Source organism: Bos indicus, chromosome 29 (assembly GCF_029378745.1).
Source record: "Bos indicus isolate NIAB-ARS_2022 breed Sahiwal x Tharparkar chromosome 29, NIAB-ARS_B.indTharparkar_mat_pri_1.0, whole genome shotgun sequence".
NCBI lineage: Eukaryota > Metazoa > Chordata > Mammalia > Artiodactyla > Bovidae > Bos > Bos indicus.
The window spans coordinates 9,985,614-9,999,248 of record NC_091788.1 but is presented as its reverse complement, the minus strand read 5'-3'; the positions used below and the strand labels follow the sequence as shown (position 1 = coordinate 9,999,248).

The window sequence follows — 13,635 nt, the reverse complement described above, 5'->3', positions numbered from 1 at the left end:
TTCTAAGTATTCATCTCAGTTACACTCTTGGCAACTCCTAATAAGAGATAATGCATATCCCTCCCCTGTGCCTTTCTTATTTCATCATGTTCCCTCAAGAGACACAGTACCTTTCCCAGCTATCTTTCTATCATTCTTACCAGCTGATCACTTTATATTTTATACTCTTAATTCTGCTATTACCCTGACTTCTACCCATTAGCACCACTCAATCCAGCACCTGCATAGCTCATGAAGTTTTGGGGGGCAGAGAGGTAAGTTGGGGGTTCTATCTAGTAACATTCTTCTATATATTCTCCCCATGATCAAGCCTTCTTTAGACAAAAAATTATCAAAATACATTTCTTAAAGATTGATGGGAACTCTATCAACAGAACCAGCAAGTTGTGTTCGTGTTTGAGTTGGCCACATTTCTGCAGTTAAAGTTAATTAACCCTGCTATGTCTGTGAATGGACCTACTGTCTAACCTACAAGATAAAAATCAGACCTCTTCGCATTATTTGGCTTCCATATTTGTGCAGTTCCTCTCCTACTTGTCCCCACACCCATTTTGTTTCTATCCACAGCAAAATAATGGTGCCTAATATGTGTGGTTCCTTCTGCCTAGAATATATCCTCTCTTGTCTGGCTACAGAATCCCTTCTTTGCCTTCAAGATCCAGAATGGAGGTCATCTCTTCCATTAATTCTCCTTCACCCCCCGACACCTGGCAGACATAGGGTGAAACTTGTCCTCCTCCCACCACACCTGGATGGCTTCCATTATTAGATTTCATCATGCTGTCTTCTGTTGCTGTCACTCTCCTTCCCATTAAGCTAAGAGACCCCTGAAGGTTATTGTGTCTTGTTGATCCTTTGTTCCCAAAGTGCACTATAGTTTTGATGCATTGTAGGTATACAGTACAATTTCATGAGTGAATGATTAACATCTCAGCTATCTGATATTTCTCAGAATGACTGCAGCACATTCAGAGAGAATATAGTTGTCATACAGAGGTTGATAGAAAGGACTCCTGGGCTTGTACTTCTCTTTTTTAAATGCCATAATATTTCTTTCCAGTGCTATTAATTTTCATTCTGTTGTTTATCATTAACCTTTGATAGAGCCTCATTTAAGTACTAATGCAAGACTGATAAATTAGTCTTATTTTCTTATTTATCTCTGCCTCCAGCACACATAAATCCAGTGATGTTCCTGAAGAGTAGGAAAGGAAATTCTTGCCATTCACTAATAACTGCCTAACCAGGAAACCAAGTTCTGCCTAAAATGACTTGGAATGAAGTCCGTCCCATCCCTTCCTTCTTAGAGCAAACACAGTAATAAATAATACAGGATAGATCTTCCTCTCCATCAACATTTTTTAAAGTTAAATTTCTTGTGGAAAACTAACATCCATTCTCCTTTTCCTGAGAATAGATTGCAAATCACAGGAAGGAAGTGGAAGAACTGGAAAATGCTATTCATGAGCTGGAAGAAGAAAATTTGGTGCTTATTGATCAGCTATTCAACTGCAGACTTGTGGATCTCAAGATACCCAGGTGAGAGTCATTATGTAGCTAGAAATATTTTTTTAAACATCTGGATCTGTAAAAAGTTATTTTTTTTAAGATGACAGTTCTTTATTAGTTGAAAAGAAAGACACTCACAAAATGGCCATGGGGAAACTATAAGTTTATCACAATTGACCGTTGCTACAAGGCAAACTTTGACTTGCTTTTTCTAACATTGCACTGTGTTCATAATAGCAAACACTTAATATGAATATCACAACTGCTGTCCTTCAGAAACCTCTGGGCCAGCAGGGGAATTGGGCATAAAAATAAATGCATAATAATGCAGCAGAAGAAGTACGGGTGCAAAGCCGGAGCACAGGAGGAGGGAGTGATCAAGCTTGTGGGCGCTTTCTGGAGGTGTCTGGGACTTCAGGTTACCTTGTAGACTATTAGAACGGTTTCCTCTGACAGTTAGTGAAAGAGCCAAACTACTTTCTGGGTGTAGAAAATAGCCTGGCATTCCAAGTCACATTTATTCCTGTGTAAGTGAAATCAAATGTGTATATATATGGCTTTGCATTTTAGATTACCGCTTTTTCTTATCTGACAAAGTAAGTCTTAATATACCAATCTTGATGGAAAATCAGAGCCCTGGAATATGGAATTGGACTTCCCAGGTGGTGTTTGTGGTCAAGACTCCACCTGCCAATGCAGGAGACGCAAGAGATGTGGGTTCAGTCCCTGAATTGGGAAGATCCCCTGGAGGAGGAAATGGCAACGCACTCCAGTATTCTTGCCTGAAAAATTCCATGGGCAGAGGAGCCTGGCAGTCTACAGCCTGTGGGGCCTCAAGGAGTCGGACATAACTGAGTGACTGAGCACACATACAATATGGAATTAAAGCAAAGTGGCATTCATAATTTGAACAAAAACATGCTTAGAAAGATAGAGGAATTAAACCACTCAAATGTAGGGTGTATATGTGCAAGATGGGAGAAAAATATCTGGGTCTGGGCAGAGAAGTTCAACACGGTGGAAGGCCCAGGAAAACATTTACATCCAAGTGGTTCTGTTGTTGGTGTGGCATGGAAAAAGTACTGTTTGAGCCCCAGTAAAGTATTTATTGATGGCAAACTTCCTAATGTGTTCCAGGAAGGGTGGATATGGGTAAGTTGTGGGATTTTGGTTTTGTTTTTGCTGAGCTAAATGATGGGTGTCAAGATACAAGACTGGAGAAGTTGGGAGACAGTAGGCTGACTTTATAGCCTGAACTCTGGGTGGGCAGGACAGAGGAAGAGTCACCTGCTCCCTTCCACAATCTGTGTGCTGCCCCCGGGCGGCAGGTACCAGTAGGCTAAGTGGGCCATTGGGCTGAATGAACTGGCTTCCTACAGGACTCTTGCACATCCATCTCTTGAGCTGATGCCCTTAAGAGTCCCTAGGGGGTGGGGGGGGCCTCACTGTCCCCCCAGGGGCAATGCTGTCTTTTGCCAGCATCCCTCCCAATGACACCTCTCCAGTTCCACACCCAGATGGCCTCTGCCGCATAGCACCTGCTGCCTCATCTCTTTGTAATCACGCATCTCTGCCAGCCAGGTCTTCTAACCACCGCTCCACCTGTTGCCCGCTGTGCTCTTTTTCTCTCTTCCAAACCACACAAACCTCCAGAAAGAGCTACCCTGTAAACTGCTGACCTCACTTCCTGCTTCGGTCAGCTTGGTCTGTTGTTCCTGATTCAGTGCTGATGTGCAGGTGAAATGCTCATTATAATAAAAGGGAATTCCTTCCCGGGATACAGAGAGTTTGGCAAGGGCAGGAAGGGAGATGAGAAAGTTGTAAAGAGGGCTTTCATGGAGTTGTGTGCTTTGCTGTGATGTCATTTAGCCGTGTCCTCTAGCTTCCCTCACGGAAATCTTCGGTAAAACCCACAGTGTTCATCCAAGCTTTGTGGGCTGGCTTTCTTTAGTGGGAGACATGAACGCTTAGTCTTGCTTCAGAGCTGGGAGAGATGAAGTCAAAATCCATCTGAGGGGAAAGAAACAACACAGACTGTGTTTTTAAAACGTGCCTGGTATATGCCTCCAGGACACCCTGAACTTCTCCTTTGTAACCAGCATTTATCACACTAGTGATTACTTACTTAACATCTGCTTCCCTCCTAGGCTGTAAATTCCTTTTAGACAAGTGTTTAGGACATTTTAGAAAGACCACATACAGAAACAGAGATATGTGCAAACCCTTAGTTATCTGTTATGCTGCTAATCCAGAAGGCAAAGTGTTGAGTGTCCTCAGGAACTTTTACTGTACCCGTTTTCAAGTCAAAATAATAAATAGCATGTAATTTATGACAACTGTCCATTCCACTTCTTTGTTGAGAATTGAGTCCTGTCTATTCTAGTTGAGAAATAGACATGAACTCTACCCAGTGAACGTGTAAAAAGTTGTCTTCTTTCCTATTTGTATGAAGAATCGGGTATTCTAGCTAATAGAGTTATTAATCCTCTATTTCCCATCAGACCTCCCTCAATGCTTTCCTTCATGACTCCAATAAGGCATTGCAGGATTTGTTTGCAACATTAGATGAGATGAGTAAGCTAGAGGTGACTGCCCAGGGACCTCAGTGCCACAGAGCCGAGTCTAGGGGAACCAGTACCTCAAATCTATCTAACACTAGTCTCATATGATGGCCTTCTTTAAAATGTTTTCCACACCGTCAAATACCAAGTGCTGCTGCGCTGCGGTGTTCCAAAGGTGACGAGAAACCTGTGATTAAGAGAGAAGCCAGACTCGTGAAGGTCACAGTGTTTAGTAAGATCTTAGTCATGCAGGAGGCCAAAGCCAGGGAAGAAGAGAACTCTGTGGCCTCAGACTTGACCACCTGCAGACCAGAGCTTCACCGAGACACACCTTCACCAAGTCTTAAGGAGGTTTTAAGAGATAACTAGTATATGTAGTGACATGATTTGTTGGAGCTGTAAGCATCTCGGATGACACTTTGTGTGCTTTAAGAAACTAACAGCCTGTAATCCAGGGGATTCACTCAGGATGCTGGCTGGCTGAGCATGAAAGGTTGTTAGCGTATCTGCAAGGGTCACTTGGTTCATGCTGTCTTCAGGCAAACTTCATGGAAATGCCACACACAGCTTTCAAGGTATCGTGTCTTCTGACAGAAAACTCCACGGGCCTCTGCAGCACAGAGAGCTGCGACTGCACACGTGTAACTCACCGGCTTGTAGCTGGAGCACGCCACTCAGTGAAAGCCAGGACCGTGATGCCATCTTGGATTCCTACTGCTCGCTGTCGAGTCTTTTCCTTTTTTTTTTTTTTTTCAAATCCATCCCATGCTGGCCACTGTCATTCCTCATCTGGATTCCTGCAACAGTGATGTAAGTGCTGTTGTGATCACTCTCGTTTCTTGGACTTTGTCTCTTATTCCCTTATCATGGGATGCACCCCCTACCCCAAGCTCTTCCTTGGCAAATATCTCTTGGTGTTTCAGGACTCGACTCAGGTGTCATCTCCTCCTGGAAACCTTTCCTTACCTCCTAAGACTAAATCCGGTGCTTCTTCTCTCACTTCTTGTGGGTGTGTGGGGGTGTGTGTGTGCACGCGCACACACACGTGCAGGAATTCCCAGGCAAGAGTACTGGAGTCAGTAGCCATTTCTTCCTCCAGGGGATCTTCCCGACCCAGGGATCGAGCCCACACTCTTGCACCTCCTGCATCTGTAGGCAGATTCTTCACTTCTGTACCACGTGGGAAGACCACAGCACTCCTGACACTGTGCTGATCACCATCCTGGTACAACCATCATCATAAAACGCTGTCGTCTTGCCTGCCACCCAACTGGGCCCAATGCCCCTTTTTCATCTGTGCATCTCCAGCTCCCAGCAGAGAGATAGACACTCCTGAGCAGGGGCTACAACACTTGTTGGCTGATAGACTACTTTTCTTATTTGTTTTTAGGCGACTGTATCTTACCCAGGCTGTTGGGCAGGAAGTACCACCTGAAGTGCCTTTGGAGTTGTCAGAAACACATAAAGGTATTCTTTTATTGTAATGGTGATTTTTTTTTAATTTGGCAAACACTTATTGAGCTTCTTATTACGGACAGGCACCCCATAGCCGAGAGTGATTCAGGGGGTAGATACCTGCCAGCTCCTCCACTTTCCTCTTGTCCTTGCAGAGGTGACCCAACCCATCTCCTTTCCCTAGCCCTGTTTTCAAATCGAAGTCACCATGTGTCACAGTGAATGAACTGGAAGCTGGTGAAGACGGACAGGATGATGTCTACACCAGCACGGTTTGCAGTTCAGTTCAGCCAACCAACCAAAATGCCAACATACCCACAGAGCCCGTACGATCATGTTAACTTATTAGCTGACACAGGGAAATGCACCTTAGACATGGTTGCAAACAATGGGACTCACTCTCACTCTGATACTTCGATTCTACATTTCTAATTCTCACATTTGTCTCCTCCTGGAGATTCTCAAAGGACTTTCAAATTCAAAATGTCACAAAGTATACGCCATATTCTTATCTGTCCAAAAGCTGTACATAATTAATTTCTTTGCAGTCATCCCAGAAAAGTCAGACTCGCAACCTGTAGACATAAAAAGCAGAGACGTGTCAAGCATCTCATTTGGGAGCAGTGGTTTTCGTCTTAGTCACAAGGACAGCAGATTCGGCCAGCTTCTGAAGATAGATGAAGAAGAGAGTTCAAGCATAGAGTTTGGGGCCTCTGATATGAAATACTTACTGTATGAGGATGAGCAGGATTTCAAGGTAAGATTCATGAGAAGACATCTTGACTGCTAGAGAAAATGTTGTTTGATTAATTAGTGGAGAAAATTAATCGAAAATACGGATACTGAAAAATTCTATTTGCAAGTTATTAGTTAAAGTGGCCCGCCATCCACGCCAGTCGCTAGATACTATTTTCACTCTTTGCCCAGCTTGCTACATCTATGTATTGATAGAACTCCATCACTAGTATATGGTATAAGGCAGAACATCTAGGGCCACGTGATAAACTACCTCAAGACTTAGTGGTTTACAACAATAACCATTTATTCTCTTTCAAGGCTTCTGTTGGTTAGGAATTTGGCCAGGTCTTCCATGGACCGTCTTCACTTGAGTTCCGTAGCAGGCACACCCGCGTGTCGGCTGAAGGCTGGGTTTGGGCAGGGAGACCCACCTCTGAGGAGGCTCACCAACCTGGCTGGCCAGGTGATGCTGGCGGAGCTTAGGCCTCAGTTCCTCTCCACACGGGTCTCCTCACAGACGCGGGTCTCCTTGATCGTCCCTTTGTTCCGGTATCTGGCTTCCCCCAAGCCATCAGTCCCAGAGACCAAATGTTTCCTATGACGTGGAAAGCTTACGCCAGCACGTCCATCATTTTCCATCTGTTGGTGTAGCTACAAATTTCAACCCAAAGGGTAAATAACATAGCTCCTGCATCTTGAAAGAAGGTGGTCAGCATCATATTTTAAGAAAAGCATGGGATAGGATGTATATCAGTGTCACCATTTGGAAAGTACAAATGGCCATATAATACCATTAGGCAAAACCTGGATTAACAAGCCTTTGAATTTTAAAACCTTCTTGGTACCTTCCAGTCACTTTCATATCCACCTCTTGCTGTTTTCCTTCTTGGTACTACTGATAACCTTAAAAGTTCTCCTAGAACTTAAAGTCTGATAGGAGAAAAGAGTGATTAAGAAAGCAGCAGAAACTGAATAAGTCAATAAAAACCATTGTAACTAAGTACAACTCAGTCCTGCTGCCATCAAGTGACAATTTAAAGACTAAGGTTCCAGACTCTATAGCACTTAAACCCACATGCGTATCTTGGTATCAGAACACCTGGCATGCTACAGTGACCTCACGCTAGGGGACAACTGTCTACAAAATTCCAAAATTCCACACCATTTGGTTGAGCGAAAGACCTTTTTACTTTTATTTTTGCCTTTATCCATTGAATTTATTTTTCTAAATTCACTTTTTATTTAAGCAAAGTTGAATTACAACATTGCGTTCACTGCTGCTGTACAATAATGTGACTGATATAGATATGTTCTTTTCCATATTCTTTTCCATTATGGCTTATCACAGGATATTAATATAGTTCCCTTTGCTATACAGTAGGACCTTGTTCTTTATTCATTCTATATATACATACCAGTTTGCATGTGCTAACCCCAAACTCCCCTTCCTGCCCTCTCTGCCACCCCTCACCTGCTTGGCAGCCACCGGTCTATTCTCTATGTCCCTGATTTTGTTTTGTTTCTGTTTCATAGGCAGGTTCATTTGGGTCCTATTTTAGATTCCATGTATAAGTGACATCATATGCTACTTGTCTTTTTCTTTCTGATTTACTTCACTTAGTGTTAATATGATAATCTCTAGTTGCATCCATGTTGCTGCAAATGGTATTATTTTGTTCTTTTTCATGGCTGAGTAGTATTTCATTGTATACATGTACCACATCTTCTATATCTATTTCTCTGTTGATGGACATTTAGGATGATTCCATGTCTTCCACTATTGTTAATATTGCTGCCATGAACATAGGGGTGCATGTATCTTTCTGAATTATAGTTTTGTCTGGATATATGCCCAGGAGTGGGATTTGCTAGATCATATGATAATTCTATTTTTAGTTTTCTGGGGAACCTCCATACTGTTTTCCACATTGGCTGCACCAATTTGCATTCCTACCAACAGTGTAGGAGGGTTCCCTTTTCTCCACACCTTCTCCAGCATTTGCTATTTGTAGACTTTTTAACGATGGCCATTCTGACTGGTATGAGGTGGTACCTTGTTATAGCTTTGATTTGCATTTCTCTAATAATTCACATTGTTGAGTATCTTTTCGTGTGTCTACTGACCATCTGTATTTCTTTGGAGAAATGTCTCTTTAGGTCTTCTGCCCACTTTTTGATTGGGTTGTTTCATTTTTTTGTTGTCATGTTGTATGAGCTGTTTGTATATTTTGGAAATTAAGCCCCTGTCAGTCACATCATTTGCAAATATTTTCTCCCATTCTGCAGGCTCTTTGTTTTGTTTATGGCTTCCTTTGCTGTGCAGAAGCTTGTAAGTTGAAGTCCCATTTGTTTATTTTCATCTTTATTTCTATTGCCTTGGGAGACTGACCTAAGAAAACACTGGTACAATTTATGTCAGGGAATGTTTTGCTTATGTTCTCTTCTAAGACCTTCTTACTTTCCATGGAAGTTTTTGATGTGGTGGAAATGGCATTGTATTGCTACGGACTCAACTGTGTTCCTGCCTCCCACTCCATTTCATATGTTGAAAACCCTAACACCTATTGTGACTATATCTGGAGATTGGGGCTTTAGGAGGTAATTAAGGTTATGTGAGGTCATAAAGGTCCTAATTTGATAGGACTGTGACCTTATAAGAAGAGGTTTTGCTCTGTGAGTCACTGTGAGAAGGCAGACGTCTGCAAAGGGGCTCTCACCAGAACCCAATCGTGCTGGCCCCCTGATCTTGGACTTCCAGCCTCCAGGACTGTGAGAAATAAAGTCCTGCTGTTTCAGCCAGTCAGCCTATGGTATTTTGCTGTGGCAGCTCAGGCAGACTAATATAGGGTTTCACTTCAGAATCCTGCTCTAGATGGTTCTGAAATATATGGTACAGTTCCATTAATTTGCTTTTCTTCTCTCATGCATTTATTGCAGCTCTAGAATTGTGTATTTTAAAAGTTAAATATAGTTATATGCATTTTTGAGAAATAAAACATCGCCTTCCTTTTCCATTCTTTGATTCTCCTAAAGTCTTATAAATGTCTACTGATAACCTCACAACATGCCAGGTACTTGTTAGATGCTTGAGAATTTAAAGGGGGGAGAACAGGAAGAAGTATAGTCTCAAGATGCCCGTGTGGCAGGCCCTACTCGAAATCACATGTTGCTAGTAGAAAGCAGGTAGGACAATCACTGACTACTGTTCAGGAGGAACGTATACCTGTTATCTGTCTCTGTGACCAGTCTTGTGCCCCAACACTTGGTACACATCCTGGCACATAGTGGGCACTTGGGAAAGGTTTGCTGAAGTGTTGAAGGAGTTCAAAAGGAGGAGGTATGACTTGGAGAAGCTTTCAAAAGGAAGGTGTGCACTGAACAGGGCTGGAGCTGTTTCAACCCAGTTTGGGGTTAGCTGTGGGATTTCATATCAATTAGACTTCCCATTCTGTTTGTTGATATGTTAAACTATATTTAGTTTGGCAGAATGTGGTAAGCTTTATAGCTATAGTAGATCCTGTGAAATGTGTAAAACTCATGTGGATTTGCTCAGTATTAAGATATTCATTGTCAAAAATGTTAGCAGATCTTTCCCTTTGATCGCGAATAATATATAAAACTCTGCTGTGGTTATATCCTGGCCAGCAGAGGGCTATATAAATGCAGCCAATACTTTATTTTACTGATTAAAGAGCTTGCAGAGGATATATCTCCCTCCTCTATTGATGCCTCCCAACTCCCCCCACCCTGCCACCCCGACCCACGGCCCAAGTTCGCAAGACACAAGCCTGCCAGCCTCGCTGCCTGCTCTTTGGGGGATCTTGCCTACCATGACCCAGTGGGTGTATGCGTTTACTGAGTTTTTTATTTACAGTAGCTCCTATTTTTCACGTGTTATACAGCATTCAGACAATCAGGATACAGTGTAATCTGCCAGATAAAGGCCAACTATAATAAATAAAACCTGACCCCCAAAGACTGGTAACTTGCTAACTAACCTCTCCTGTCTCCTCTGTGTCTGTTCACCGCAGGATTATGTAAACCTGGGCCCCCTGGAAGTGAAGCTCATGACTGTGGAGAGCAAGAAAATGCCCATCCACTTCCAAGAGAAGGAAACTCCAGTCAAATTCTATGAAGATGTCAGGAGCCCAGAAAGCCACATCACGTATAAAATGATGAAGTCTTTTCTCTAAAACTGAAAAGTGAAAAACAACTTCCTGTACTTTTCTTTGGGGAACTGAGATGTATCAGTTGCCCATTTTATTTACACTTTGGTCCATTTTTAAAGCAGTGAATATTTCTAAAGGTCATAATTACAGTTAAAATCAAAATTCTGAGTATTCAGCTATTCATTTACTTGCATGGCCCGAGAGACAAAAATGAAAGTACACTTCATATTTCAAGTGTCAGGAGCATAACAGTGGTCCCCTAGGGTGCTTACCATTTAGACATTTACCAATTGATCTAGGATACCCATATGAGATAGTTCATTTACAGATTTTCTGAGGAAAATTCAGAGGTTTGCGTAGCGCTGACTATATATCTTTCCCTTTGAGGGTGCTGGATGATAGCCAGTCCACAATTCAAGTCCACTCTTCTTTACCCTGACACGATTTATAATGCATATCAAACATTTTAGAAACCCATTTGAGGGTGGTAGTTTGTTTTGTAGAAATAGTCCATCAGTAGGGAGGTCCAGGGCTTCCCTGGTAGTCCAGTGGTTAGGAATCTGCCTCACAATGCAGGGGACACAAGTTCGATCCTTGGCTGGGGAGGATCCCACAGGCTGCGGAGCTATTGGGGCCGTGCGCCACAACCACTGAGCTTGCGCTCTCGAGCCCTGGACCAGAACTGCTGAAGCCCGTGTGCCTGAGCCGGTGCTCTGCAACGAGAAGACACTGCAGCGAGAAGCCCAACACACCGCCACGAGAGAGCAGCCCCCAGCCAAGAAAAGCCAGCAACCAAGACCAATGCAGCCAAAAATAAACAGAAAGAGAAAAAAGGATTTAAAAAAATAGAGAGGTCCATCTCCCAACAGCGATATCAAATCTAAACTTCTGAGTCCCCTTCCAAGGCCATCATTACTTCCCTGTTACTGGTACCACAAGGCAAGGACACTCTGACTGTACCTGAATTTGACACTGGCATTTCATTTTAAAGCTAGTTCTACTTGTAAAGCTTTTTACAAGAAACACATTTTAAATATAAGGCCACAGATAGATTGACCAAACATTAACCAAAAGGAAGGCCGTATGACTAAACTATTAAAGTAGACTTTAAGGTAAGAAGTGTTAAGAAAAAGAGAAAATGAAGCAAAATATGTCATGATAATAAGCAGATTAATTTATCAGGATGACATAACAATTCTAAATAATAACATAATCTCAAAATATATAAAGCCAAATTTACCAAACTAAAAAGCAATATGGTAAACCTTATGCTATGTATATTTTACCAAAATAAAAAAAAACAAAAAAGGCAGAAACAAATCCCAAGTCAAACTTGAAGATCTTACCACACCTCTCTCAGTAACTAATAGACAAAAACAAAACAAAATAAAAAAACACCTAAATCATGAAGGATTTAAAAAGTTGAACAACTGTAGAATGCACATATTTTTCAAATGTACATAAAATATTTACAAAAATAGACTGTATCCTGGGAAATAAAGTAAGTGGCAACAAATATTCAAAAAGTTGAAATGCGTGAACAGTTCTCTGACCACGGTAGAAAATAACACAACAACAATAACAAAACACTATAATTTTCAAGTAAGCAAGATACTTCTGAAAAAGCTATAGGTTAAAGAAGAAATCACAAGGAAAAATACTTTTCATTATAATGAAAAATATGACATCAAAACTTGTAACACCAGGTAAGTGTTGTTTAAAGGGAAATTTATAACCTTAGGTCAGTTCAGTCGCTCGGTCATGTCCGACTCTTTGCAACCCCATGGACTGCAGCTCGCCAGGCTTCCCTGTCTATCACCAACTCCTGGAGCTTAAGTTTATATATTAAAAATAAGAAAGGTTGAAAGTTCAATCTTTGAATCCTTTATTTCAAAAATCTTAAAAAAAAAAGCAGCAACAATAAACTTAAAGAAAGTAGAAGAAAGGAAATAAAGGGCAGAAATTAATTATATAGAAATTGGATGTATAAAAGAGAAAATTAACAAAGCCAAAAGGGTTAATTAAAATTGATAACCACCAGTAAGACTAACCAAAAAATAGAGAAAATAAATGGAAAAAAAGAGACATCACTACAGGATTACAGACATTATGGAAAAAAAAACTTTCCCAATAAATTTGACAATTTACATTAAATGAAAACATTTGTTGAAAAACAGGACAAAAAAATTCTGAGTAGGCCTTGATCTGTTTTAACAAATCAAATCTATATTTTAAATTTTTTCAAAGCCAGCTGGCTTGCTTTACTGGTGAATTTTTCCAAACATTTCAGAAAGACATAATATCAAACATACATAAAATCTTTGAGAGAATGGAGAAAAAAACAACTTCCAAAGTACTCTGTGGGGTCACTATAATCCTAATATCAAAAGCTGGCAACATCATTTCAGGAAAAGAAAATTAAAGGCCAGTATCTCTCATGAATATAGACGCAAAATCATTCACAAAATATTAGTTTATTGAATCTAGCAATATATAATAATAAATAATATTTCATGAATAAAGAAAGCAAGGTTGATTTAATATTCAAAAATCAGAGCGGAAACATGAACAAGACCAATGTCAGTCCCTTGGTTGTGACATCGTACTGAATTTTGAAAAAAATGTTATTTTGAGGGAAAATGGAGAAAAAGCCTGCGTGATCTGTTTGTATTATTTTCTACAATTGCATGTGAATCTACAGTTGTCTCAAAACAAAAAAATTAAGGGTATAATGAACAGAACATAGGTGGCAGCTCATATGATCATCTTAGTAGGTACAGCATTTGCTAAAATTCAAGACTGTGATAAAAATTTAAAGCAATATGATACAGCTCTTAGCAAACAAGGAGTATCTTTTTAAATAAACACCTATAGCTAATACTGTACTTTATAGTGAAATATTAAACATTTTCCTACTGAGGTCAGGAACAAGACATATATGTTCATCATCATGCTTGTATTCAACAGTGTTGACTTGAACACTAAAGTGTTCTAACCCATCCAATAAAAGGCAAGAAAAAGAAATTAAAAACATAGAGATTAGAAATAAAGAAGCAAATTATCTTACTTATAGATATCAAGTTTTGTATGTAGATAGTGCAAAGTATTTTACAAACTATTAGAATTTACAAGTGAGTTTAGCAAGGTCACAGAGTACAAGGTCAGTAGAGATCTAATGTATTTATACCAGCAACAAACAATTG

The 13,635-nt window shown here is 40.7% G+C and overlaps 1 protein-coding gene across 9 annotated transcripts in view; it reads left to right on the top strand.

The window, feature by feature from the left end:
• CCDC83 (coiled-coil domain containing 83) overlaps positions 1 to 11,606 on the top strand; it is a 53,126-nt gene extending 41,520 nt beyond the window's left edge. For 6 of the 9 annotated variants that reach the window (XM_070782988.1, XM_019955388.2, XM_070782983.1 and 3 more), the window contains 4 exons: positions 1,418 to 1,539; positions 5,461 to 5,537; positions 6,074 to 6,282; positions 10,295 to 11,605. In XM_070782988.1, coding sequence (XP_070639089.1) covers positions 1,418 to 1,539; positions 5,461 to 5,537; positions 6,074 to 6,282; positions 10,295 to 10,456 — 570 coding nt within the window. In that variant the 3' untranslated portion in view covers positions 10,457 to 11,605. Of the gene's footprint in view, positions 1 to 1,417; positions 1,540 to 5,460; positions 5,538 to 6,073; positions 6,283 to 10,294 lie in introns of all 9 variants that reach the window. The other 3 variants (XM_070782989.1, XM_070782985.1, XM_070782986.1) reach the window with 1 other exon arrangement.
• Positions 11,607 to 13,635: the final 2,029 nt, after the last annotated feature.